Below are 22,332 nucleotides of genomic sequence, written 5' to 3' on the forward strand. Positions count from 1 at the left end.
TCTAATGCATGGACGGTCGTGGTCAGAGAGTTTCAACAAAGGATTTTGAACATATGACCACCCTCTCATTTGACAGAGCAGCTGTTCATGAGATGTTGATAAAGATTGGCAAAAACTTTTGCCTCTTCCTCATTTCATACCTTCACCATTAGAGGCTCAAATTGAGAATCGTAGTTAGCGACAAGAGGAGAAAGTTTGTTCGGAGGTGCAAGCATTGGTTCAGGTGAAGGGATTCGAAGAAATCAAATGAAAATGATGAAGGGAATGCGTGACATTTTTTAAAGAATTTGGGGATTTGTGTGAAGGCTGAGGAAGAAATTCGAGAATATTTAAAGGGAATATTTTTGAATCACCTAACCGTTGAATACAGATCGACATCAGCAAATCTGATGGTTGTGTTTGGCTAGAGAAAGCAACGGCCAGAATTCTGTTTTCTGCGCACACGTAATTGTGACCATCCTCATCATTGTTATATTGAAGGCACGATTTACAAGGAAGTGTGTTTTGGTTGAAATGCTTAGATGTCCAACGATTCATAAGAAACAAAGTTGAGACGCCAAGCGTATGAAGGAAAAAAAATACGTATTCTGACGTACTCCGGAAGCATGGTTTTTAGGTAACTACCCATCATCAAGGGGAACAAGTCTTTTCTGAGGCATAGTTAGAAGCAATTGTGGAACCATGATTTTTCAAGGCTGGAGTAAAATGGATCAGACACCTACCCCAAAAGTTTGTTCATGGACTCAACAATCTCCATTGTGGAGCTGAATAAACGGATTAGCGATACCACCATCATCCTGTTCCAAAATTAGTGGGCGAAGTCGACCATTCTTGTTTCACATGATTCGGGAACCTAATCTAGTAAGAAATTAGCAGGTTTCCTATGCTCTTGGAGTTCTTATAATCTAAGAATTGGTTTGCACCACAAATAATCACACTCCTAAGAGGATGTAATATCTACTTCCTAGATATCCTCATGGATTCTCCCAAATTAATAAGGATTTTACTATCCTAAAAGATCATCTCTTCGACTGGTATAAATACACCCTTCTAGAGTTCATCTCTGGTAACGCAATATCCGCACACTTGTTCTCTTGCCTACTGCTTGAATCTTTGCTTACGAACTTGACCTTTAGAGATCCTTTTACCGGCACCCTTTGCCTGGTCTTAGGTTTGTGTATGGTTGTTTGTTCTTTTACAGGTTAGTGGGTTTAGGCATCTTCACTACAAGCGGTAATGCACAAATTTGGTTCCAACACATTTTGTATTTTTTTTCTTTGAATTAAATGCCCAAAGACTATTTCGTCGGACAAAATATTTGTAACTTTTTTTTATTTTCGGATAGCCAAAGAAATTCTGTCATTGGGCAAGTTTCACTCATCAGGCCAACTTAATCAACGTACTTTCATCGACAAATCTAATTTGTCAAACGAATCTTCATTATTTGTTAGGCAAACCTTTGAGTGGTGGATTTTATGCGATGAACATTGCCCTACGAATATCATTGGGCAAATAAATATAGGCAATGAAACCTTATTTGGCCCGACAAAATTATTACGTTTGAAGAGATTTTTTTTTTTTTTTTTTTTTTGTAGTGTAAGTGCTTAAGTCAAACCCAGCCAAAGGTCTAATAATCATGTGCCTTGCCACTAGATATTCAGGATTGGTTTAGCTCGGCCAACCCTAAAATCCAGCTCTGAAAGAAATAATTAAGTCTTAGGGCATATCATAACCACACTAAGCCTACTTGTGTGGATGCATGCATCTCCCAACACATACCTAAAACTCTTCAAGCAAGTAGGACACTAAAAAGTAGTGGTTCAGAACATTTATCCCAAAACTCTCGATATTTTTGTTCCAAACCCCTTACAATATATAACCAAAAAACATTCAGATCATACATACTACTAACCAATGAGTGGAGTAAGCAAAGGTTTATTTAAGAAGAAAGCTTCCAAACTAGCAATCATCAACTCAGTTGAACTCTGGAAAGATTCAGGAGTAAGAACACCTTTGTGTCGAGACAGAACAACATTGTCCATTGCAAACAGCTCTTCAAGAACTTGAGGCTCATTTCCAAACACATCCAAACTAGCACCTCAATCTCTCTAGCACCAAGAACTTTATCAATTTTTTCTCATCGACGATAGCTCTGCGTCTAACGTTAACAATCACTCCCTCTCTTTCGAGTGCAGATAAGACTTCCTTGTTGATCATATGATGTGTTTGGTCTGTCAATGCACAACATATGATGAGGGAATCACTATTGGCTGCAAGTTCACAGACATTGAAATAGAAAAGGTATGACAATTAAAGATGTCTTCTTACTCCTTGAGTTGAATGAGATATTGTACCCAAATGTCTCCAGTCTTTTAGCAATGATTCGAACTTGTTTGCCTCCTAATTTTAAGAATAACAAAACATTAGGAAGTTGTAATTGTTGAATTACATATTTGAAAATGATGCAGCTTATGAAGTTGAACTTTTGCGAGATTGAGGAGTATTGCGCTAGATGGACCCATATTTTCTTGGGGGCATTAAGATTTTCATCAGTTGAATTTTTTTTTTCTTAACTCATGTGTTAGATTAAATTATGAATTTTTTTCCTGTTACATAAGTATAAATATACACCCATCACTTCTACAGACAACATTTTTTTTTTCTACCATAAGAATGAGGAATGTAGTATGTTAACTTTTATGAATCATGTTGAACTAGTTTGCCTATTGAAAAAGACTATTAAATCTTCAATTAACTAGGTTATGTTTATGCTAGGTGTTGGAACTAAATTTGCGCACGGTCGTTGGTATATGAACAATCCTGAGAATCTCATGAATGTCAGAGAATAAGGGGATTGATTAGGTGTGTGATTGAATCTAGGAAGGATTGTCTATATATCTCCTCGTCGAAGAAGGAGAATCAAATCATGTGTAGCTCCATGTATGAGTTGTAAAATGATGATCCTTGTAGAGAACCTTGGCTTGGGTATTTCTAGAGATCTTGAGAGTCCTGATAGAAAAACTAATCTCCTAAATTCGGGAAAGAATCTAGAAAAATATGTAATATAAAATACTCAATTCTTGTAGGATTGTGATCACATTGCCTAATTCCCAAGATGTTATAATTTAAATATCAATTAGGCTTTCCTTTCTTGGGATTCGGAGATAAGTAACACTTTTTTATGTGCTTAGTGCCATGCACTGTTAAAACCCACGTCAGATCACCCTGATCAAAAGTTGTCCTACCCGGATCACCTAGGACATTTTCAATCTCATGGTGAGGGCATTGTGGTAATTCTGGCCATCTGGTAGCCACGTGTCATGACTGTAGTCATTCTTAAGTAAATCTCACATCTTAGAGATAGCTAAGCTACCCCACAATTCTTTCATAACTATAGTCATTCTAGGGAAAACACTTATTAGCTTTCATTATTCCCTTACTATAAGTAATAATACCCAACGACCATGTATATTCATACGCTTACTTAATAAGCATCATCATGTGATCATGTCTGATTCAATTTTGGTGTCTCGTAGTTTACTTTTTGAAGGACCCCCACACTTTTAAAATTAACACAATTTCTTTATATTGATATCACTTTGAATAGCACTCAATAATCATTCATTCTTGCCTTGATTGACCTTGGCAAATGCCCAACTCTCCTCGGCAATAAAGCAAGTTTTTGCATCTTTCCTATAATTTAGATTAATCTATATCTAGAAGTTGTCAACTCCAACTTCACAATAAATTTTTCAAATCATGAATACACACACACACACATAAAACTAGAAACAAGAACTGTATGTTTCTCAAATAATCTTGCACAAATTTAATGCGTATACCAGAAAGTTAATTGATGCATCATATTCATTTACATGAATTTCATATTTCTTTTCCAAATGAAGTGTTGAATACCGTTCAGAAGGAGTTGTTATTAATCTGAATGTGGTTGCATCTTTACATGAAGAAAATGAAACTAGCCGCATTTTCTTGTATCATTTGGTTTCTGAGAAAAAAAAACACAAAACACAAAACAAAACCTTTTTTCCACAAATGGGTGCAAACCACGCAAGCAGATTTGGATGAAGAACAGTTACCAAATTCTACAAATTATTGGTGATAAAGCTTCATTTTAGATTTCTCAGAATGAAAGAAAGTATTTTACTTTTTTTTTAAATTGGATTTAGTGTGAGCCATTAGATCATAGTCCATGTGCATCACTTAGTTTGTTACGTGTGAGTTATAGCTCATGACAAGTGTAATCTACTCGTAGCGTAGATTATTTAAATGGTTATGTTTGGTTGATGTAAGAGAGAGATGTTTTCCTCTCTCTCTAGTCGACTAACGGTTATATTGCCTCACACACCTTGTGTGAAACAATAAATGAAAAGTGCCATTTCTCTTCTTCTTTGAGCACTCACTCTCACCTTCTAGATCTCCCTTTAATCCAAACCTTCATTCCTTCATCCAAGACATCTCAAAAGCAATAATCAAACACTAACATGGCTTCAGAGTTAGGTTTATTCACTTAAAATTGGGCGTGAATATGTGAATTTCTACTACGAAGAACTTGAATTGAATCGAGCTTCGTCGGAGCTGATTTGAGCTTCAAAAACTTCTGGGTTGCTTGATTTCAAGTCTAGCATGGCTGGATCGAGTGGAGCTAATATTCATGCACCGATTTTCAATGGCGATAACTATGAGTTCTGGAGAATCTAAATGAGGAGTATACTCAAGTCTCGTGGACTCTGGGAACTTGTGACATCGAACTTGAAGTGTAGGATTCAAAGAAGGGGAAGAATGAGATCATTGAAAAGGTGAAGAAAATTGATCCATCAGTTGCAGAGAACGTTGCATTGGATGAGATCTTGATGATGGATGCAAGGGCTCTCAGATTCAGAAACTATTTCAAACCAAATATTTCCCAAGATTTCAAATGAAGAGACCTCTAAGGGAGCTTGGGATATTCTGCAACAAGAGTTCAAAAGAGATAAACAAGTAAAAAGCATTAAACTTTAAGGTTTGCGTCGAGATTTTGAATATTCTTGAATGTGTGATGATGAATCATTGTCTACTTATCTTACGAGACACTATTTGATTTGTTAAACCAAATGAAAGTTATAGAGATGAATTATCTAGGGAAAGAACTATGCAGAAATTACTGATTAGCTTGCCTAAGAGTTATGATTCTATTTGCTCTGTTACTGAACACTCAAAATATCTAGATACCCTTGGGGTTTAGGAAGTTGTAGAGCAATAGTTGGATAGACATGCTAACAATATCACTAAGAGCGCATTTGCTAGCTTGAATATGGCATCCAAACAGCCAAAAACTCAAGGGTTTGCTAGAAATCAGAAGTTTCAGAAGAATTAGAAAAAATAAGGGCAAGTGGGATAAGAAGCCTAACTTTATTTCAAAACAAAATGTTGTACAGGACACAACTAAAATTCCTTGCAAACATTATGATAAATTGCACTACGGGAAATGCTGGTTTGAAGAAAAACCCAAGTGCACAATTTGTGGGAAGGTTGGTCAACATTCAAGATATTACAATGGAAACGAAGCAATACAGAAGGTGAATTATGCCAATCAACTTAGGGGACACTCTTCTACATGTGCAATGCAGTAGCTAAGGTAAAGGTGAACAACTCATGGTATATTCACAATGGATGTAGCAATCATATGATAGGAGATGAAAGGCTTTTGATCAATGTCCAAAGAGATCTTTCTTCCAAGGTGAAATTGGGAACTGGAGAGATTGTAAGTGTTGATGGAAAAGGCACGCTAGGGATTGAACTAAACTTGGCAGGAAGCACATTCAATATGTGATGTTGGTTCTTGATCTAGAAGAAAATCTTCTTAATGTTGGACAAATGATGAAACATGGGTATTATCTATTATTTGGAAGTGATGAAACATGGGTATTACCTCTAACCTTTCATGGTGGAGGTAGAATACTTTGAGATATGATTATAGAGTCTTTGGCCAAAGCATACGAATATGACTTAGGAAGTTTGTTCCAAATCATATTCAATTGAATTATATAGAGAAGTATCACATTGGATAGTAGACATGAAGCAAACTATGACTCAAACAATGTGATTAAGAGTATTGTATTAGAAAATGACCGTATTGCATTGTAATTGTAACTGGATAGGTTCTCCAACCACTTCTACTTAGCTTGGGTAGCCATGACATACTGCTAGGTGTCACTCATGGTTTGTGGAAGCCATGAAGATTAGCAAACACTAATCTTCATCAAGGGAAGAATTGAAATGTAGTTTCAATTCACAATCAATCGTTAAGAGTAACAATCGCCCACTGCCTCACTAATTGAAACCTAATGAATCGTACACCGAGTAAGGATGAAGGTGAAGAAATATAAATGAGATGGATAAGTAATTAAATGGTTTAATTGAGAATGGTCAAGATTAATTAATTAGTTAATTAATTATATGAAAAGTTTGTATTGGGCTTTCAAGTTAGTTTTGGGTCTTGAGACCAAAAGGGTTTTGGTCCACAAGGCCCATTATATTTAAGTTGTATGACAACTAAAATAAATGGGCAAATAGCCCCAATAACTAAAGGATGGCCGGCCATAGGGTGAGTGCTAGTGAACTCGGCATAATTGCAAGTTTGCCACTCAAATGTGAGATGCTATAAAAGGAACTTTATAGCTTTACCACTTCAAAGGTTTTCTTTGAGGCAAAAGAGTAAAACTCTTTCTCTCTTTGTCTTCCAAAGAGGCCGGTCACACTTAGAGAAAAATAACTAGCAATCTTCTTTCCTCTAAGTCATCCATTTCATCTTCACACCTCATCCTTGGTGTGGAGACTTAGAGACACCAAACTTTTGGTGTTCTTGGAGTTCCTCTCCTCAAATCCTCAAGGAGCTACGGAGAAGTAAAGAAGCAACCATCCAAGGAGCAAAGGAGGTGACTTGATGGCCCTCCACTTGGGTGAATCCCTTATGTAAACAAGGATGAGCTTCAAGGGTAATGAAACTCAAACTCTCTCTTCTCTTTAATTTGTTAAGGAGTCTTTTGGTTCACCATTCACTAGGCTTTGAAAGTCATCGGTTTTAAAATTGTTTTGAATACATGCCTACTTTAAAGTGTTATTAGTTTGTTTATGTGTTCAAATGTTCTCACATGTTCTTAGTTAGGACAAATTTTTCCTTCAATTCTACTGTCACATATCGATTTCGGGTGTATCTTGAGATCGAGGTGCGACACATATAGTGGTAGAAAGCCAAGAATTTGCACACTTGAATTTTTTTTTTTTGGCTCATTGTGTTATGTACACATTCCTGCAAGTCAAGGGCATACTTGTTGCTTATTGCTTATTGCACAAGTGAGAAAAACTACAAACTGTACAATCCAATTACCATAACTTTTGATGATCATGCTTGTTGGATGTGGAATTATGAAGCTAAAAATGTGGTAAATGTTCTAGTGATTGCTGATGCTGAGAAAGAAAAATATGCAAATGTTGAAGAACTGAATAAGTAATCTGAATTTGTTGATCACTTGCTGAGTACTCCACAGACAAGTCAACAAGATATCTCAAAAGTTCCAAATACAAATTATGTTTCACAAGATAGAGCAAGAATCCCTCAAGACTTTGATCACACTCCACTGAAATGGAGAATTCTAAGTGAATGTTGGGTTAATGCAATATGTGTGTCATAGAGCCTAAGAACTATTAAGAAGCAACTCAAGATGATTCTTGGAAGATAGTAATGCAGACTGAATTAGATATGATATAGAAGAACAATACATGGCAGCTTATTGATAGACCATTTGAAAAACCAAAAATTGGTGTCGAGTGGGTCTATAAAACTAAGCTAAATTGGGATGGTTCAATATATAGAAGAATAAAGCCCGATTGGTTGCACAATGGTCCTTTCAAAAGCATGGGATAACTATAATGAGACTTTTCTCTAGTGGCCAAACTTGACACCATTAGAACCTTCAGCACAGAGGGATAAAGTCTATTTCAATTAGATGAAAGTCTGCTTTCTTGAATAGGGTATTGAAGGAATAAGTATATGTTGATCAGCCTCAAGGCTTTGTGATAAAGAATGAAAAAGAAAAGGTGTATAAGCTGAACAAAGCTTTATATAAGTTAAAGCAAGCTCCAAGAGCTAGGTTAGATAGACTCATACATCACCAATGTTAGATTTCAGAAGAGTTATAGTGAAGCCACATTGTACATCAAGTCAAATGGAAGCTTAGGATCATTATAATCTCTCTTTATGTTGACGACTTAGTGTATACTGACAGTTGTTCAAAATTACTTGAAGAGTTTAAAAATAATATGATGAGGCATTATGAGATGACAAATTTGGGTTTACTACATCATTTCCTTGGAATGGGTGTAGTGCAAACTGAGCAAAGTATTTTTATCCATCAAAACAAGTATGCCATGAAGTTGATTGAGAAATTTGGTTTAAAATACTGCAAGTCAATGGCAACTCCACTAGCAGTGAATGAGAAATTGTGCAAAGCTGATGTAAGTGAAATTGCTAATGAGACTAAATACAGAAAACTTGTGGGAAACTCACTTTATTTAACTGCAAAAAGCCTAATACTATGTTTGCAACAAGTATTCTTGCAGGATTTATACACAACCCTACAAAGAAGCATATGAGAATTGCCAAGAGAGTCCTGAGGTATATTCAAGACACTTTGAATCATGGCATTGAGTATGTTAAAGGACAATGAGCTCTTCTTATAGGCTATTATGATAGTGATTAGGCAGGAAGTGATGATGATATGAGAAGCACCTCTGGTTATGCATTCAATCTGGGTTCAAGTGTGTTTTTTCGGGCCTTAATCAAGTAAAACACATTTGCATTCTCTACTGTGTAGTTGAATATGTTAGAAATATGTGAAATTTTAGTAAATGTTACAAATTATTTGAAACTTTAGAAATATGTGAAATTTTTGGAACACATTAGAAATTATATGGAATTTTAGAAATTATTTGAAATGTTGGGCAATTTTAGAAATTGTTTGAAATTTTAGTGAATTTTAAAAATTATGTGATTTTTTTTCTCAGAGGTCTTTGCGCTTGATCATTTGTGCACCGTTCTACCTCCACCTCTGCTTAGAGTGATGAAAATGGAAACGATTGCTCCTCATGCTTTTGAGGCAAAGAGGCAAGTGTATGGTTTATTTATAGGCAAATGCTTTTGTTTATGTTTTTATGTATAAGTGAGGCATTGTATTTGGGTTTGTTTGTAAAGCCCACAAGCCCACATGTCACAAGATTAATAATAAAAGCTTTAAAATGTTACACACAATACTTGTATTTTATAATATGTAATAATCTTTCAAAATAACATATTATTAAATATTTATATGTATATTACATAGTAAATTTAATTAATTTATATAATGTATAATAAATTTATATAGTGTATTAAGTGTTGATTAACGTGCTTATTTCTCATTAGCGACGCATCACATGATTTGCAAATATAATCTAAAAATTTGATCTACCTAACATTATTATTATGTTATTCATAAAAGAAGATTACCATAAATTTTTTGAATGCCAATCACACCTCTCTAAAATATCATCCTTCACTCCGTTTTGCTTGTCGATATTCAATATACAAGCACTAGCTATTAATGCCTTATAAAGGACAACCACGAAAATCAATGCTTGTTTTGCATAATTCGTAAACCAAGTGAGATTATAATTCCATTGCTCATTGTCAACAATGTCCATATCTTCTGCCAAATTAGATCATATCCAATTATTCATTATCAACAATGTTCATAGATTGAGGCAAATAAATCGCTTTTCTGTGTGACCTTCTGTGAGGTCACTTTTGAGGAGCGTGTTGGAAGATAGAGCTCACATTAGAAATATAACCAAATAATATACAAATTTATATATGGGAAATTCTACTCCTAATATCACATATTTGTTTTCTGATAAAATCTCACCTAGTCAAAAGTAATTAATTTAGAGACAATATCAGTATTAATACATACAAAATTTTATTTTTTTCCTAAATTAGATAATTATGACGTTGGCTAAATGCAAATGATCTAATCTGCAGTATCGCTTGTATAAAAAAAAAATGATGATGAATCAACTAAAACCTAGTTGTGGCAGGCCAAGACTGTACCATCGTTGACATGGACTGCTCTTTCGCGAAGAAGCCCGATCCACGAGTTACGACCCACTTCCCAATTTCAGAATTGAGATCCCTCGCAACTCTCACTTTCCCGCCGAAACCACATTTCAGATTTTCTAATTCTTCCCAATAAAATATAATTTTTTATTTTCCTTTCAAAAATAAAAATTCAAACCCAAAACCGCGGCTTAGTGAAAGCCAACTGCTTTACATTCCAGTGAGGACTGGCGGAGCTTGAAAATCCTGAGGATCCAGTTTCTCCCAGAAGCATCTCGCTTCCACTTCGCAGAAACGAAGAGCTTCACCGAGTTGACTCGGAAGAAAATGGTGTTGGAGTCGCAGGACGAGTTCCTGGCCGACGGCTCTGACTCGGGGCCCGGAGCATCCAGGGGTCCCAGGCTGTTTATCAGAGAAATGGTCATGAGGAACTTCAAGTCCTATGCCGGCGAACAACGCGTCGGTCCTTTCCACAAGGTTAGGTTTTCCTAATTAGCTTAATGAACATCCACAGGTTCATTTGATTTTGTAAAATTGGAAGCTAGGGTTTTTCTTGTTGCCGACGGAAATGCTATTAATGTTAATTTGCGGAAAATTTGATTTATCTATTAATAATTGTAATTATTGGGAAAACCAGAGCTTTTCTGCAGTCGTTGGACCAAATGGGAGTGGGAAAAGCAATGTGATAGATGCCATGCTCTTTGTATTTGGAAAGAGAGCTAAGCAGGTATGTCGAATGTTCGTGCGATTTCTATATGATTTATTTGTTTTTCGGCTGTGGTTATACTTTTCCTTTCGCCTAAATCTGCGGTATTGTAGATGCGACTTAACAAAGTATCGGAGCTTATTCACAACTCCACTAATCACCAGAATCTGGATAGTGCTGGAGTTTCTGTTCATTTCCAGGAGATCATTGATTTGGTAATTTTACCCTTTTCTCATTTGTGTTTGCTTTCTGTCCTTGATAGGTATAAACTTTCATGTTCCAATAGTTTTATTTTTTGGTAAACGTTTTCTAGAAAGAGCAATCAATTTAACTGGACCAGCAGGGCTCTCCTGAATTTTTTTTTTTTTAATTCTGGGGTTTATTCTGGTATTTAGTAATGAATATAGTAGTATGTAAACTTTGTTTGCAATCGTTACAGGATGATGGTACATTTGAAGCTGTTCCAGGAAGTGATTTTGTAATTACTAGGGTAGCGTTTCGTGATAACTCCTCCAAATATTATATTAATGACCGTGCAAGCAATTTCACGGAAGTTACCAAGAAATTGAAAGGAAAAGGAGTTGACCTGGACAACAATCGTTTTCTGATTCTTCAGGTTTGATTTTTGACATGCAGCTCTTCAACTTTGAGTAAGTTTGTCTCGGGGTTTTAAGAGTGAGTTTGTTGTCACTATCAGGGTGAAGTTGAGCAGATTTCACTTATGAAGCCAAAAGCTCAAGGATCCCATGATGAAGGTTTTCTCGAATACCTTGAAGACATAATCGGAACTAACATATATGTTGAAAAGATTGATGAGTCGTTCAAAGAGTGAGTACTTTGTCTGTGTTTTAGTTCACTGAAAAGTTACATGTTATAATCCTCCTCCTGCATACACTCTCCTTTCAATCACACATGTTACACCCTACTTGTAGAATTGCAAGCACATAAATTTCTTTTGGCTGACTAGAAATTTAAAGATTAGAGAATGGAAATTGACATGCATGGATGTTTTACAAAAAGATAAAAAAGAGTACACTTGGGTGGCTTTGAAAATTTTGGTTCCTGGATAACATATATTTACTCCACCTTTCTGCCAAGACATTAGAGGACAGACAAGCATTCTTGGTCTGATATGGAATTCTCATATTTCTAACGACTGGATGATTATCTTCACTGTTGTCATAGGTTAGAATCCCTAAATGAAAAAAGGTCCAGTGTGGTGCAAATGGTCAAGTTGGCAGAGAAAGAAAGAGATGGCTTGGAGGTAAATATAGTTTGCACATTGGTTGACTATTGCTTGATATGGTTCATTGAAATTTTGAAATGATTTAAACAGGATGTGAAGAATGAAGCAGAAGCCTACATGCTGAAAGAGTTGTCACTTTTGAAATGGCAAGAGAAAGCCACAAAGTTGGCTCATGAAGATACCAGTGCAAAAATGGTTGATCTACATGGAAATATGTCCACCTTAGAAGGCAATCTAAAAACTGAAAGGTAAACTTTCTCATACTAGTACTATTCAGTTGGTTCAGAACTTGTTTTCATTGAGGAACTTGGATACTATTTCAGGGAGAAGATCCAGGAAAGTAATGATGCATTGAAGGAGCTTGAATCTGTGCACAATAAACACATGAAACAACAAGAGGTTTGGTTTACATGCTTTTTCTGTTCTTGCAAACCAAGCTTATCTAACTGACACTTGAATTTCTTGTTTGTTAGAAGAAATTTGGAGTACATTGATCCTTATACTTTCTTGGTCATTTGTCAAAACATGACTAGATTCTGTTGTTTGGTACAAATAAACCAGGAACTTGATAACAACCTCAGAAAATGTAAGGAAGAATTTAAGCAGTTTGAAAGGGAGGATGTTAAATATCGGGAGGATCTGAAGCATGTGAAGCAGAAGATCAAGAAACTCAAGGATAAACTTGAAAAGGTAGGGGAAAAGCATTATTCTGTGTAAGTGAAAACAAGTATACACTAAACATTTGACTTCAACTGCAGGATTCAGTAAAGATTAATGAAATTGAGAAGGAGTGTGAGGACTCGACTAATCTGATCCCTGAACTTGAGAAAAGTATTCCAGAACTGCAAAAACTCTTGTCGGATGAAGAAAAAGTCTTGGACGGAATTGCAGAAAATTCAAAAGGTGATTTGTTTCAATAACAATTGTTCAAATGTCGGGACTTTTTTGTTAGACTTGTCTTAACATTCTTGCGAATAAAAACTTAACATAATCTATGTGATGCACTTAATATGATAAACATTTGGTGGACCAGAGTATATGTATGATGAAACAACAACAACAACAAAGCCTTTTCCCACTAAGTGGGGTCGGCTAATACTATATATATATTAATTTTATTTATTCAAAACCTAAACCCTATACTATATATATGATAATTTTATTTATTCAAAAGGTGCTTTGCATCTATGTGCACCATTACATTCTTTTTATATCTTATAGTTGACGTGGATGATTATGTGCTTGTTTCAATGGCTGCTATATAATGTTTTCATTGTTAGGTATCAGTTCCCCCTAACAGATGCAGATATGTTGCTAATTGTTTAACAATTCATTTGCTTTTCTCTTTTTACAAGCAGTGGAAACTGAAAGATACCGCTCTGAGCTTACGAAGGTTCGTGCTCAATTAGACCCATGGGAAAAGCAACTGATCGAGCGCAAGGGGAAACTTGAAGTTGCATCTACTGAACAGAAGCTTTTAAATGAAAAGGTGAAGTTGTAATAATATTGGCATTGACACTTTTTTGAAATAAAATATAAACTAATGGTGACATTATTGCTTTAGATATTCTTAGTGTCTTCTCTTGCTATTATAGTAAAAGATATTTGTGTTGTGACCTGTGACTAAAAACTAAAATATTTCTTTTGAACTACTCCTTGAAGAACTTATAAGTTTTAGTGTGAGGAGGATTTAAACATGTGGATAATTTTTAACTTTTTCTTACTGTTTCAGCACGAAGCTGGTCGTGCAGCTTTTGAAGATGCTCAAAAGCAGATGGCTGATATATCAGGAAGTATTGAAACAAAAAGCGCAGGCATTGCAAAAGTTCAAAGTGAAATAGAAAAGAGCAAGCTTGAAGGGATCGAAGCTCGTAAAGAGGAACAGGTTTGTATTTTCATTATTGAGATGTTTGATCTCTTTATTTTTAAATTATTGCTTTTCATCTCAAGTGATGTGGTAACAACATTTAGTCTTTTGCAGGAATACATTAGGGAACAGGAAGCTCTGATTCCTTCTGAACAAGCTGCAAGACAGAAGGTTGCAGAACTTAAGTCGGTTTTAGATTCTGAAAGGAATCAAGGAACTGTTTTAAAAGCAATTTTACATGCTAAGGAGTCCAACCGAATACAGGGAATACATGGCCGGATGGGTGATTTAGGTGCTATTGATGGTGAGTGTTCTGCTCATTGAGGTTAATTTTTAATTGCTGTAACTCTTTTGCTGTTCAAGTTTAGAGTATTTTATATATTAAGGTCATTACATCTTAATTTAAATAACAATTGATAAAACAAATCCAAGTTTAATTAAATTTATTTCGATTATAAAATGGTCACTTTCTAATACTAATAACAAGCATACGTATTTTACAAATTATCACAAACCCAATTTATTAAGTTAGATGAATTGAAATCCGTATTTCAATATAAGGTAACATCCCTTTTTCTTAAGAATGAAATATAGGATTTTTAAGTTGGAAGACAAACAATTTCATTCCAAATCAAGACATAAGAACCTTCACAATTCTGAACTGAATCAATGGACTAGGTGGTTAAGGAGTCATTATCCATAGTTAATTTTATCATATGTGAAAGTTTAGATTTGTACTTCTTGTTTGGTGAAGTGCCTTGTGCCAAGCTAAAAGTGGCACACACAGTCACGATTCCTGTTTTCTCTGTCTGCAATGTTTAACACACCGAAGTGCATATCCTTTTTTTAAACCTATCGTTTATTATTATTTGTTGTCAAAAGCACATATTCATACACAGTTTATACTTTGGAATTAACTTCCCATTTGAAAAATTGCCTTTGCAGCAAAATATGATGTTGCCATATCAACAGCTTGCGCTGGACTTGATTATATTGTGGTGGAAACAACTAGTGCAGCCCAAGCATGTGTTGAGCTACTCCGAAGGGAGAATCTTGGCGTTGCAACTTTCATGATATTGGTATTAATCCCATGTTACAGTGTTCTGCAGAAACCAAATCCTTACATTTATGGATTGTATAAGTGCCTAAACCGGGGGGAGGTGATTTCTAGTCCAGTTTCAATGAAATGGACGGATTGTCATTTAAATTTTTAAGCTTTGTTATATGGGAAGTCCTTAAAGTGTCCTGGGCTAGCTTTTAAAAGTGTACTAGATATACATTTGGTTTGGCATTGGGGTGACTTAATTACTCTAGTAAATGGAGGTTACATCTTGGCACCTACTATATATCTCCAACTGTGGAGATCGTACAACCATAGTTGAATACATTGCATGTGGGTATTGGGGAGTTATGAAATTCTTATTTCATGCTGTATTTCAATATCTCAGGAAAAGCAAGGTGATCTTTTACCAAAGCTGAAGGAGAATGTAAACACTCCGGAAGGAGTTCCACGCCTTTTTGATCTAATTAGAGTTCAAGATGAGAGAATGAAGCTCGCATTCTTTGCAGCTTTGGGAAACACAATTGTAGCTAAAGACCTTGATCAGGTATTTATCAATTTTCCATATTGAAGTTGAGGAGCTCAATTGTGGCTTGCTAATTAAGAATTAGTTTGTATGAATGCCACAATCGGAAGGACCCAAGCAGTCAGCGTGTTGAGTCTGATTTCCTTTTCTCAAGGATACAATTGCGATCTCTTGTGGATTGCTTTAGTGTCCCATTAAATTTCCGTTTAGTTTTGAAAACAATTAAAGAGCACTCTATTTTCAATTTTAGGCAACACGTATTGCATATGGCGGAAACAGAGAATTTCGACGAGTGGTGACGCTTGATGGTGCTTTATTCGAAAAATCTGGTACTATGAGTGGCGGAGGAAGCAAGCCACGTGGTGGAAAGATGAGCACTTCTATTCGTGCAACTAGTGTTTCAGGAGAAGCTGTTGCAAATGCTGAGAAGGAGCTTGCAGCCATGGTTGATTCATTAAATACCATCCGCCAAAAAATTGCCGATGCAGTGCGGAGGTATCAAGCCTCAGAAAAAGCAGTTGCACGCTTGGAGATGGAATTAGCTAAAAGTCAGAAAGAGGTGATTCTTCATATGGAACTATGTGTTGTCCTAGGTTTATGTATTTGAAAAGAATTTCCTTGAATGAAAGTTTTCATCTTGAAACAGATTGACAGTTTGAATTCACAACATTGTTATCTTGAGAAACAAATTGGTTCCCTGGAGGCTGCTTCACAGCCAAAGAAGGATGAGCTTGATCGCCTAGCTGAACTCAAGCATCTTATTTCTGTTGAAGAAAAGGAGATCGATAAACTTATACAAGGTTCAAAGCAGCTGAAGGAGAAGGTGAGGAACTCCTTTATGACTTTTGTCCCTGAAAGTAGCAGCTAATCGTAACTGTACAATAAAACACAGGCCATTGTTTCTTGGTTTGTAGTTGCGTTTTCTGGTCTACCAGGTGATTCAATTAAAAAATTATGAGAATGGCTGGAATTACAATTGATTGTCACATGCTGTCTGACACAATGATTTTTTTTTCACTTTATCTGACCATTTCCTGTCTGTTTCTGTTTGTAGGCCTCAGAGCTCCAGAGTAATATAGAAAATGCTGGTGGCGAAAGACTAAAAGCACAGAATCTAAAGGTCAATAAGATTCAGTCTGTAAGTATATGCACCTCTATGAAACATCCTAGCTACTATAATGGAAGGACTGTCCTAATAGGTGCTATTCAATTGTCAGGATATTGATAAAAACAATACTGAGATTAACCGCCGCAAAGTCCAGATTGAGACTGGCCAGAAAACTATAAAGAAGTTGACAAAGACGATTGAAGAATCCAAGACTGAGAAAGAACGACTTGATAAGGAGAAGGAAAATGTGTGTTCCAAATTCAAAGAAATAGAACAGAAGGCATTTGTAGTTAAGGAAAACTACGAGGGAATACAGAAGGTTTACTTTCTTCATTACTCTATTTCTATGAGCCGATGTATTATTGAAAAAAATTCTATATAATTTGGTTATATCTTGTGCAGCTGATTGATGAACATAAAGATATCTTGGGTCAAGCAAAATCTGACTACAACCAAATGAAAGGGACTGTGGATGAACTGCGTGCATCACAGGTACTATGATGAAAAATTAATACCATTTTCAAATTTCAGTGGTGGTAACTATTGTCATAATACTAGAAAAATTTGATCCGACGATCAGTACGCACAACCTTAGAATTGGTAACTGGAACTTAGCAGTAATTGGTCACATTCCATGCTTGCTTTTACCACGACTGCTATTTGTTCGGCATAGTAATACTATGTTACCTTGGAATGCTGCTGTTTGTTAAGCTTTTTAAAGTTCTTACTACTTGATTGGCTTGGTGATATCATAGGTTGACGCTGACTTTAAATTACAAGATATGAAGAAGCTATACAAGGAGCTTGAGTTGAAGGGGAAGGGTTACAAGAAAAGGCTTGATGATTTGCAAACTTCCCTTATAAAGCATATGGAACAGTATGTTGATTTCAGAAAATACTTGTTTGAAATGGTGTATTGAACATTTCTAATACTTTATCTTTCTTGCAGAATTCAAAAAGATTTAGTGGATCCTGAAAAGCTTCAAGCTACCTTGGCAGATGAAATTCTTAATAACCCTTCTGACCTTAAAAGGGCACTTGAAATGGTAGCACTATTAGAAGCACAATTGAAAGAGATGAATCCAAATCTAGATTCAATTGCAGAGTATGTTTTCCTTCATTTTCAAAGATTTTTTAATTTGACTTGTAAGCAGAGTTCTTCTAATTGTTTATTGCAATAGGTATCGGAGAAAGGTCTCATTATATAATGAACGAGTCGAGGATCTTAACACTGTCACTCAACAGCGTGATGACATAAAGAGGCAGTATGATGAATGGAGAAAGAAGAGGCATGCCACCCTTTTTCTTAAATATTTTTTTCTGTGCTATATGTTACCAAACTGTAAATTTAACTCACTGAATATTTTATGATCTTAGGTTGGACGAATTCATGGCAGGATTCAATGCAATCTCTTTGAAATTAAAGGAAATGTATCAGGTTTGTCAACTGATCTCTTTATCTTTTTTATGGGTTCTAATCTTTACATTCCATTTTATTGCTGCTGCCGTGTACAATTGAGCTTGTACAACAGTTTAAAGCTTTACATAGACACAGGCATACCTTGTGCCACTTGTAAGCTAGTAGCAAATGGTGTTTCATCATTTATTAATGCTTATGATTTTATGATTTTTATCTTAAATGTTTCGTTGCTATGAACCTTCCTGCTGATACGGCTTATGTTTCTTTCCTTTGCTCAGCACTTGAATCTTCTTTGTTTTGTTGTTACTGGTTCTCATATTCCTGGTCCTAATCTTTATTACTTCTGTTATATGTACACAGATGATCACGCTGGGAGGTGATGCAGAACTTGAGCTAGTGGACTCCCTGGATCCTTTCTCTGAAGGCGTTGTTTTCAGCGTCAGACCGCCAAAGAAGAGTTGGAAGAATATTGCGAATTTATCCGGTGGTGAAAAGGTGCTGACCCGGTGTTCCTTGTTTTCCATTAAAGATCCCATAACACCTGTCCGTCATATACATGAAATGTATAATGTTGATTGTTTTACTGCTTGCAGACTTTGAGCTCATTGGCTCTTATTTTTGCCCTGCACCATTACAAGCCTACCCCTCTTTATGTGATGGATGAAATCGATGCTGCGCTAGGTACTTTTTGATGAATGCTGGAGCCAAATTTCTAATTTTATCACATCAATTTTACCTATTTTGTTCTTTTGGCTAAATTTCATTTCTATGTTTCGTATGTTATTGCAGACTTCAAGAATGTCTCTATCGTGGGGCATTATATCAAGGACCGAACGAAGGATGCACAGTTTGTCATCATAAGGTTGGTTGAACCGTTGATTGCTCCGGTGGATTATAACAGAAATCGCTGGTATTATATGAATTTAAGTCTGTCAGTATATATAACGTTATACGCCTTGTCTGGTACAGCCTTCGGAACAATATGTTTGAGTTGGCAGATCGACTGGTTGGGATATACAAAACAGATAACTGCACAAAGAGCATCACTATCAATCCAGGGAGTTTCGTGGTATGCGAAAAAGCTGCTTGACGGAGTTTGCAGATCAACGTGCATGGAGGTCAGGAAATGGATGGCTCAATGCCGTGATCGTTCTTTAGTAATTAGCGCGCGCTTGCAATGCATATAGTAAACTAATTTGTATTTTGAGTAGTTGCTTATGTAAAGCAATTGGCAATGCCCTGTTGCTTTTGGTATTAACTGATGTGTGGTTCGACAAGCAAAACCATGAACTTGTAATATTACTTGATGGGAGAAATAACTTGGTATTTGGGCAAAAGTTTAAAATTTATAAATTGACATGCATCAATTGCTTTGTTTAGATTCATAAACATAGAAATTTAGAAGTTTTGAAGAAAAAAAATTGGATTTAGTATCTAAAACCTATTGTACTTTTATGTGCAAATGAAAGTGAATTTTAACAAAGTACCAATTATCAATGTCATATGTGAAAGCACAGAACAATCTCAAAAGAACACAAGAAATTTATGTGGTTCGGCGTAAAGCCTACGACCCATAAACAGAGATTACAAAAGAGTGTTTAAACTCTCACAAGCCAAATCCTACAAATTACAAACTTTAAACCAAAGTACACTAAACATAGGCTTGGCAATTCTTGACACAACCCAATAACCCGACGCGACACAACATGAAATTAACAGGTGTTCGGGTCGACATGATAACGAATCGGGTCATTATCGGGTAACCCGATAAGCACCTGTTAAGATAACGGATTGATTTGGGTATACACATGGGTAACACGATACACGATAAGCAGAATATTAATTTAATAATTTTATAACCGTAAAAAATACTATAATTATATATATATATATATATATATTAAATTAACTATAATAATTATAATAATTATATATACTATAATAATTATACCCCCAAAATATTAACTATAATAACTATACCCCCAAAATATTAGCTATAATAATTATATATATATATATATATTTTTTTTTTAAATTAAATTTTATACCCCTAAAAACTATAATAATTATACGTGCAAAATAAATAGATTTAAATCTACTTAATAAATATATATATATACCATTGAACTTGATGGGATACAAATTATACGAAACTAATTTCAACGATCCAACCGTCAAACTTGTTTGCATATGCTTCAAGATCGCATCATTAAAAAATCGCAAAAAACAAACATTCAAAGATTAAGTAACCGAACAAAACTTTTCGACGGTTATAAAACGAAAAATCACGATTTAACGGTTATTTTAACTCCGATTTTTATGATTTTTTACAGCTACACTCATTGACCCTATATGAATACAATGAATGAATTCTATCTTCAATTTAAAATATTTACACTAGTGGATACCACAAAATCTTATATTATACTTAATGAAAGTACAAGTAAACTCTTAAGTGTTAGTGAATCTATTGTTTTGATGGGATACGCTTTATACGAAACTAGTTTCAACGATCCAACCGTCAAACATGTTTGTATATACTTCGAGATCGCATACGCCAAAAATTGCAAAAAACAAACATTCAGAGATTAAATAACCAAACAAAACTTTTCGATGGTTATAAAACGAAAAATCACAATTTAACGATTATTTTAACTTCGATTTCCATCTTATGTGTCAGACACCTTATTCTTTAGCTCTTTAGAGTTCAAAGCGGCTTTAACATCTTCCAAACCAAGACTTTCTCTACCAAATAGCATGTTATCGACAAAGTGTTCATATGAAGGAGATAAAGAACACAATAAAGTTATCGCATAATCCTCATCACTAATTTGGTCATCCACACTTTTCAAATCCATCATAAGTTTATTAAATTCATCAACATGCTTAGGAATTGATGCACCTTTATCCATACGAAGAGTATGCAAAATTTTCTTCAAATAAAATCGTTTAGCAAGGGATTTGGCCAAATACAAGCTCTCCATTTGAGCCACAAGTCTGGTGTAGATTTGACGTTACCAACCTCACCCAAGACTTCATTAGATAAAGTCGGTAGGATTGCTCCAAGTGCCCGCTCCATAACGTCTTCCTTTATCTCATCGGTCCATGAATTCGGCAAAGCCTTCACACTCTTGAGCGTCTTCAAAAGTCCTTGTTGAAGTAACAAAGCACACATCTTTAATTGTCATAAAGTCATTCCCATCAAACTTTTTGATATCAACTTTCACCAACGACACAAAAGGCTTCATAGAGACTGACAAGCAAAGCCCAAGATGAAATCTGGCTCTGATACCACTTGTTGTACTTTTATGCACAAAAGGAAGCGAATTCTAACAAAGTATCAATTATCAACATCGTAGACGAAAACAAATAACAATTCAAGAGAACATAAGAAATTTACGTGGTTTGGCATAAATCCTACATCCACGGGCGAAGCACGGCCATGAATTTCACTAAATAAACGGATATTACAAAAGAGGTTTTAAATTCTCACAAACCAAATCCCACAAATTACAAACTCTAAACCAAACGAGTAAAGAACCCAAAACTAAAAGAGAAGATTCTCCCAAATTGCTCTCTAACTCACAAACTCACAAATTGACTTTCACCAAATTACCACACGAATGAGCCACATCAAAATACACTAAACCCTAAGGTCCTATTTATAGTGCATATGACTTAGGTTACCATGAGAATTCTAATCCTAATTGGAAGTAAAATCCAAATCCTAATCAAATAGATAATTAACAAAATCTCTCCACCAAGCGAGGAATCCAACCAAGAAGTCAAATCCAAACCCAAATAAGACACCAAACAAAAATAGGTAACACAAACCTAATTTTTGCATCATCCTAATTTTGAGTCGTAAATCCCAACAAAACCCCCAACCTTTTAGTGTCATTCCAAATTAGTTTCAATCTTTTTAAACATTCCAAACAAGTACCTAACCTATTGAATATGACATACCCGTTAAGCCCTAATTAGTTTTTCAAACATAGATTATATTCAAAACTCAGCAACTTTATACATTGGGAACAATATTAATATTAGTTGCCTCAAAATCTAAATATCAAACATAGATTATATATTATGGAACCCAATGGTCAAACAGGTAATGAATTGAATCGAAAATGGACAATTTGAAATGACATCAAGAGAACAATCTCTTAATAAAGAAGAAGGTTCAGAATCCACTTAGGGTTTCAAGGGATCTGTTTTTGCTCATGTGATTTCCTCATTCGCTAATTCT

The 22,332-nt window shown here is 35.3% G+C and overlaps 1 protein-coding gene across 1 annotated transcript; it reads left to right on the forward strand.

Annotated features, from left to right (window-relative positions):
• Nucleotides 1-10,317: 10,317 nt before the first annotated feature.
• Nucleotides 10,318-19,450, forward strand: LOC126613668 (structural maintenance of chromosomes protein 4). Its single transcript, XM_050281249.1, has 28 exons — nucleotides 10,318-10,627; nucleotides 10,788-10,877; nucleotides 10,970-11,071; nucleotides 11,296-11,472; nucleotides 11,554-11,684; nucleotides 12,042-12,120; nucleotides 12,193-12,350; nucleotides 12,426-12,501; nucleotides 12,664-12,792; nucleotides 12,861-13,005; nucleotides 13,461-13,591; nucleotides 13,835-13,987; nucleotides 14,084-14,273; nucleotides 14,915-15,048; nucleotides 15,418-15,576; nucleotides 15,806-16,114; nucleotides 16,202-16,378; nucleotides 16,610-16,693; nucleotides 16,773-16,982; nucleotides 17,066-17,155; nucleotides 17,419-17,540; nucleotides 17,613-17,768; nucleotides 17,845-17,952; nucleotides 18,041-18,101; nucleotides 18,444-18,578; nucleotides 18,677-18,764; nucleotides 18,873-18,945; nucleotides 19,053-19,450. Exons 1-28 carry the CDS (start codon nucleotides 10,478-10,480, stop codon nucleotides 19,171-19,173), a joined length of 3,738 nt encoding a protein of 1,245 aa, XP_050137206.1. The 5' UTR covers nucleotides 10,318-10,477; the 3' UTR covers nucleotides 19,174-19,450.
• The last annotated feature ends 2,882 nt before the right edge of the window (nucleotides 19,451-22,332 follow it).

This window comes from Malus sylvestris, chromosome 2 (genome assembly GCF_916048215.2).
Source record: "Malus sylvestris chromosome 2, drMalSylv7.2, whole genome shotgun sequence".
NCBI classification, from domain to species: Eukaryota; Viridiplantae; Streptophyta; class Magnoliopsida; order Rosales; family Rosaceae; genus Malus; species Malus sylvestris.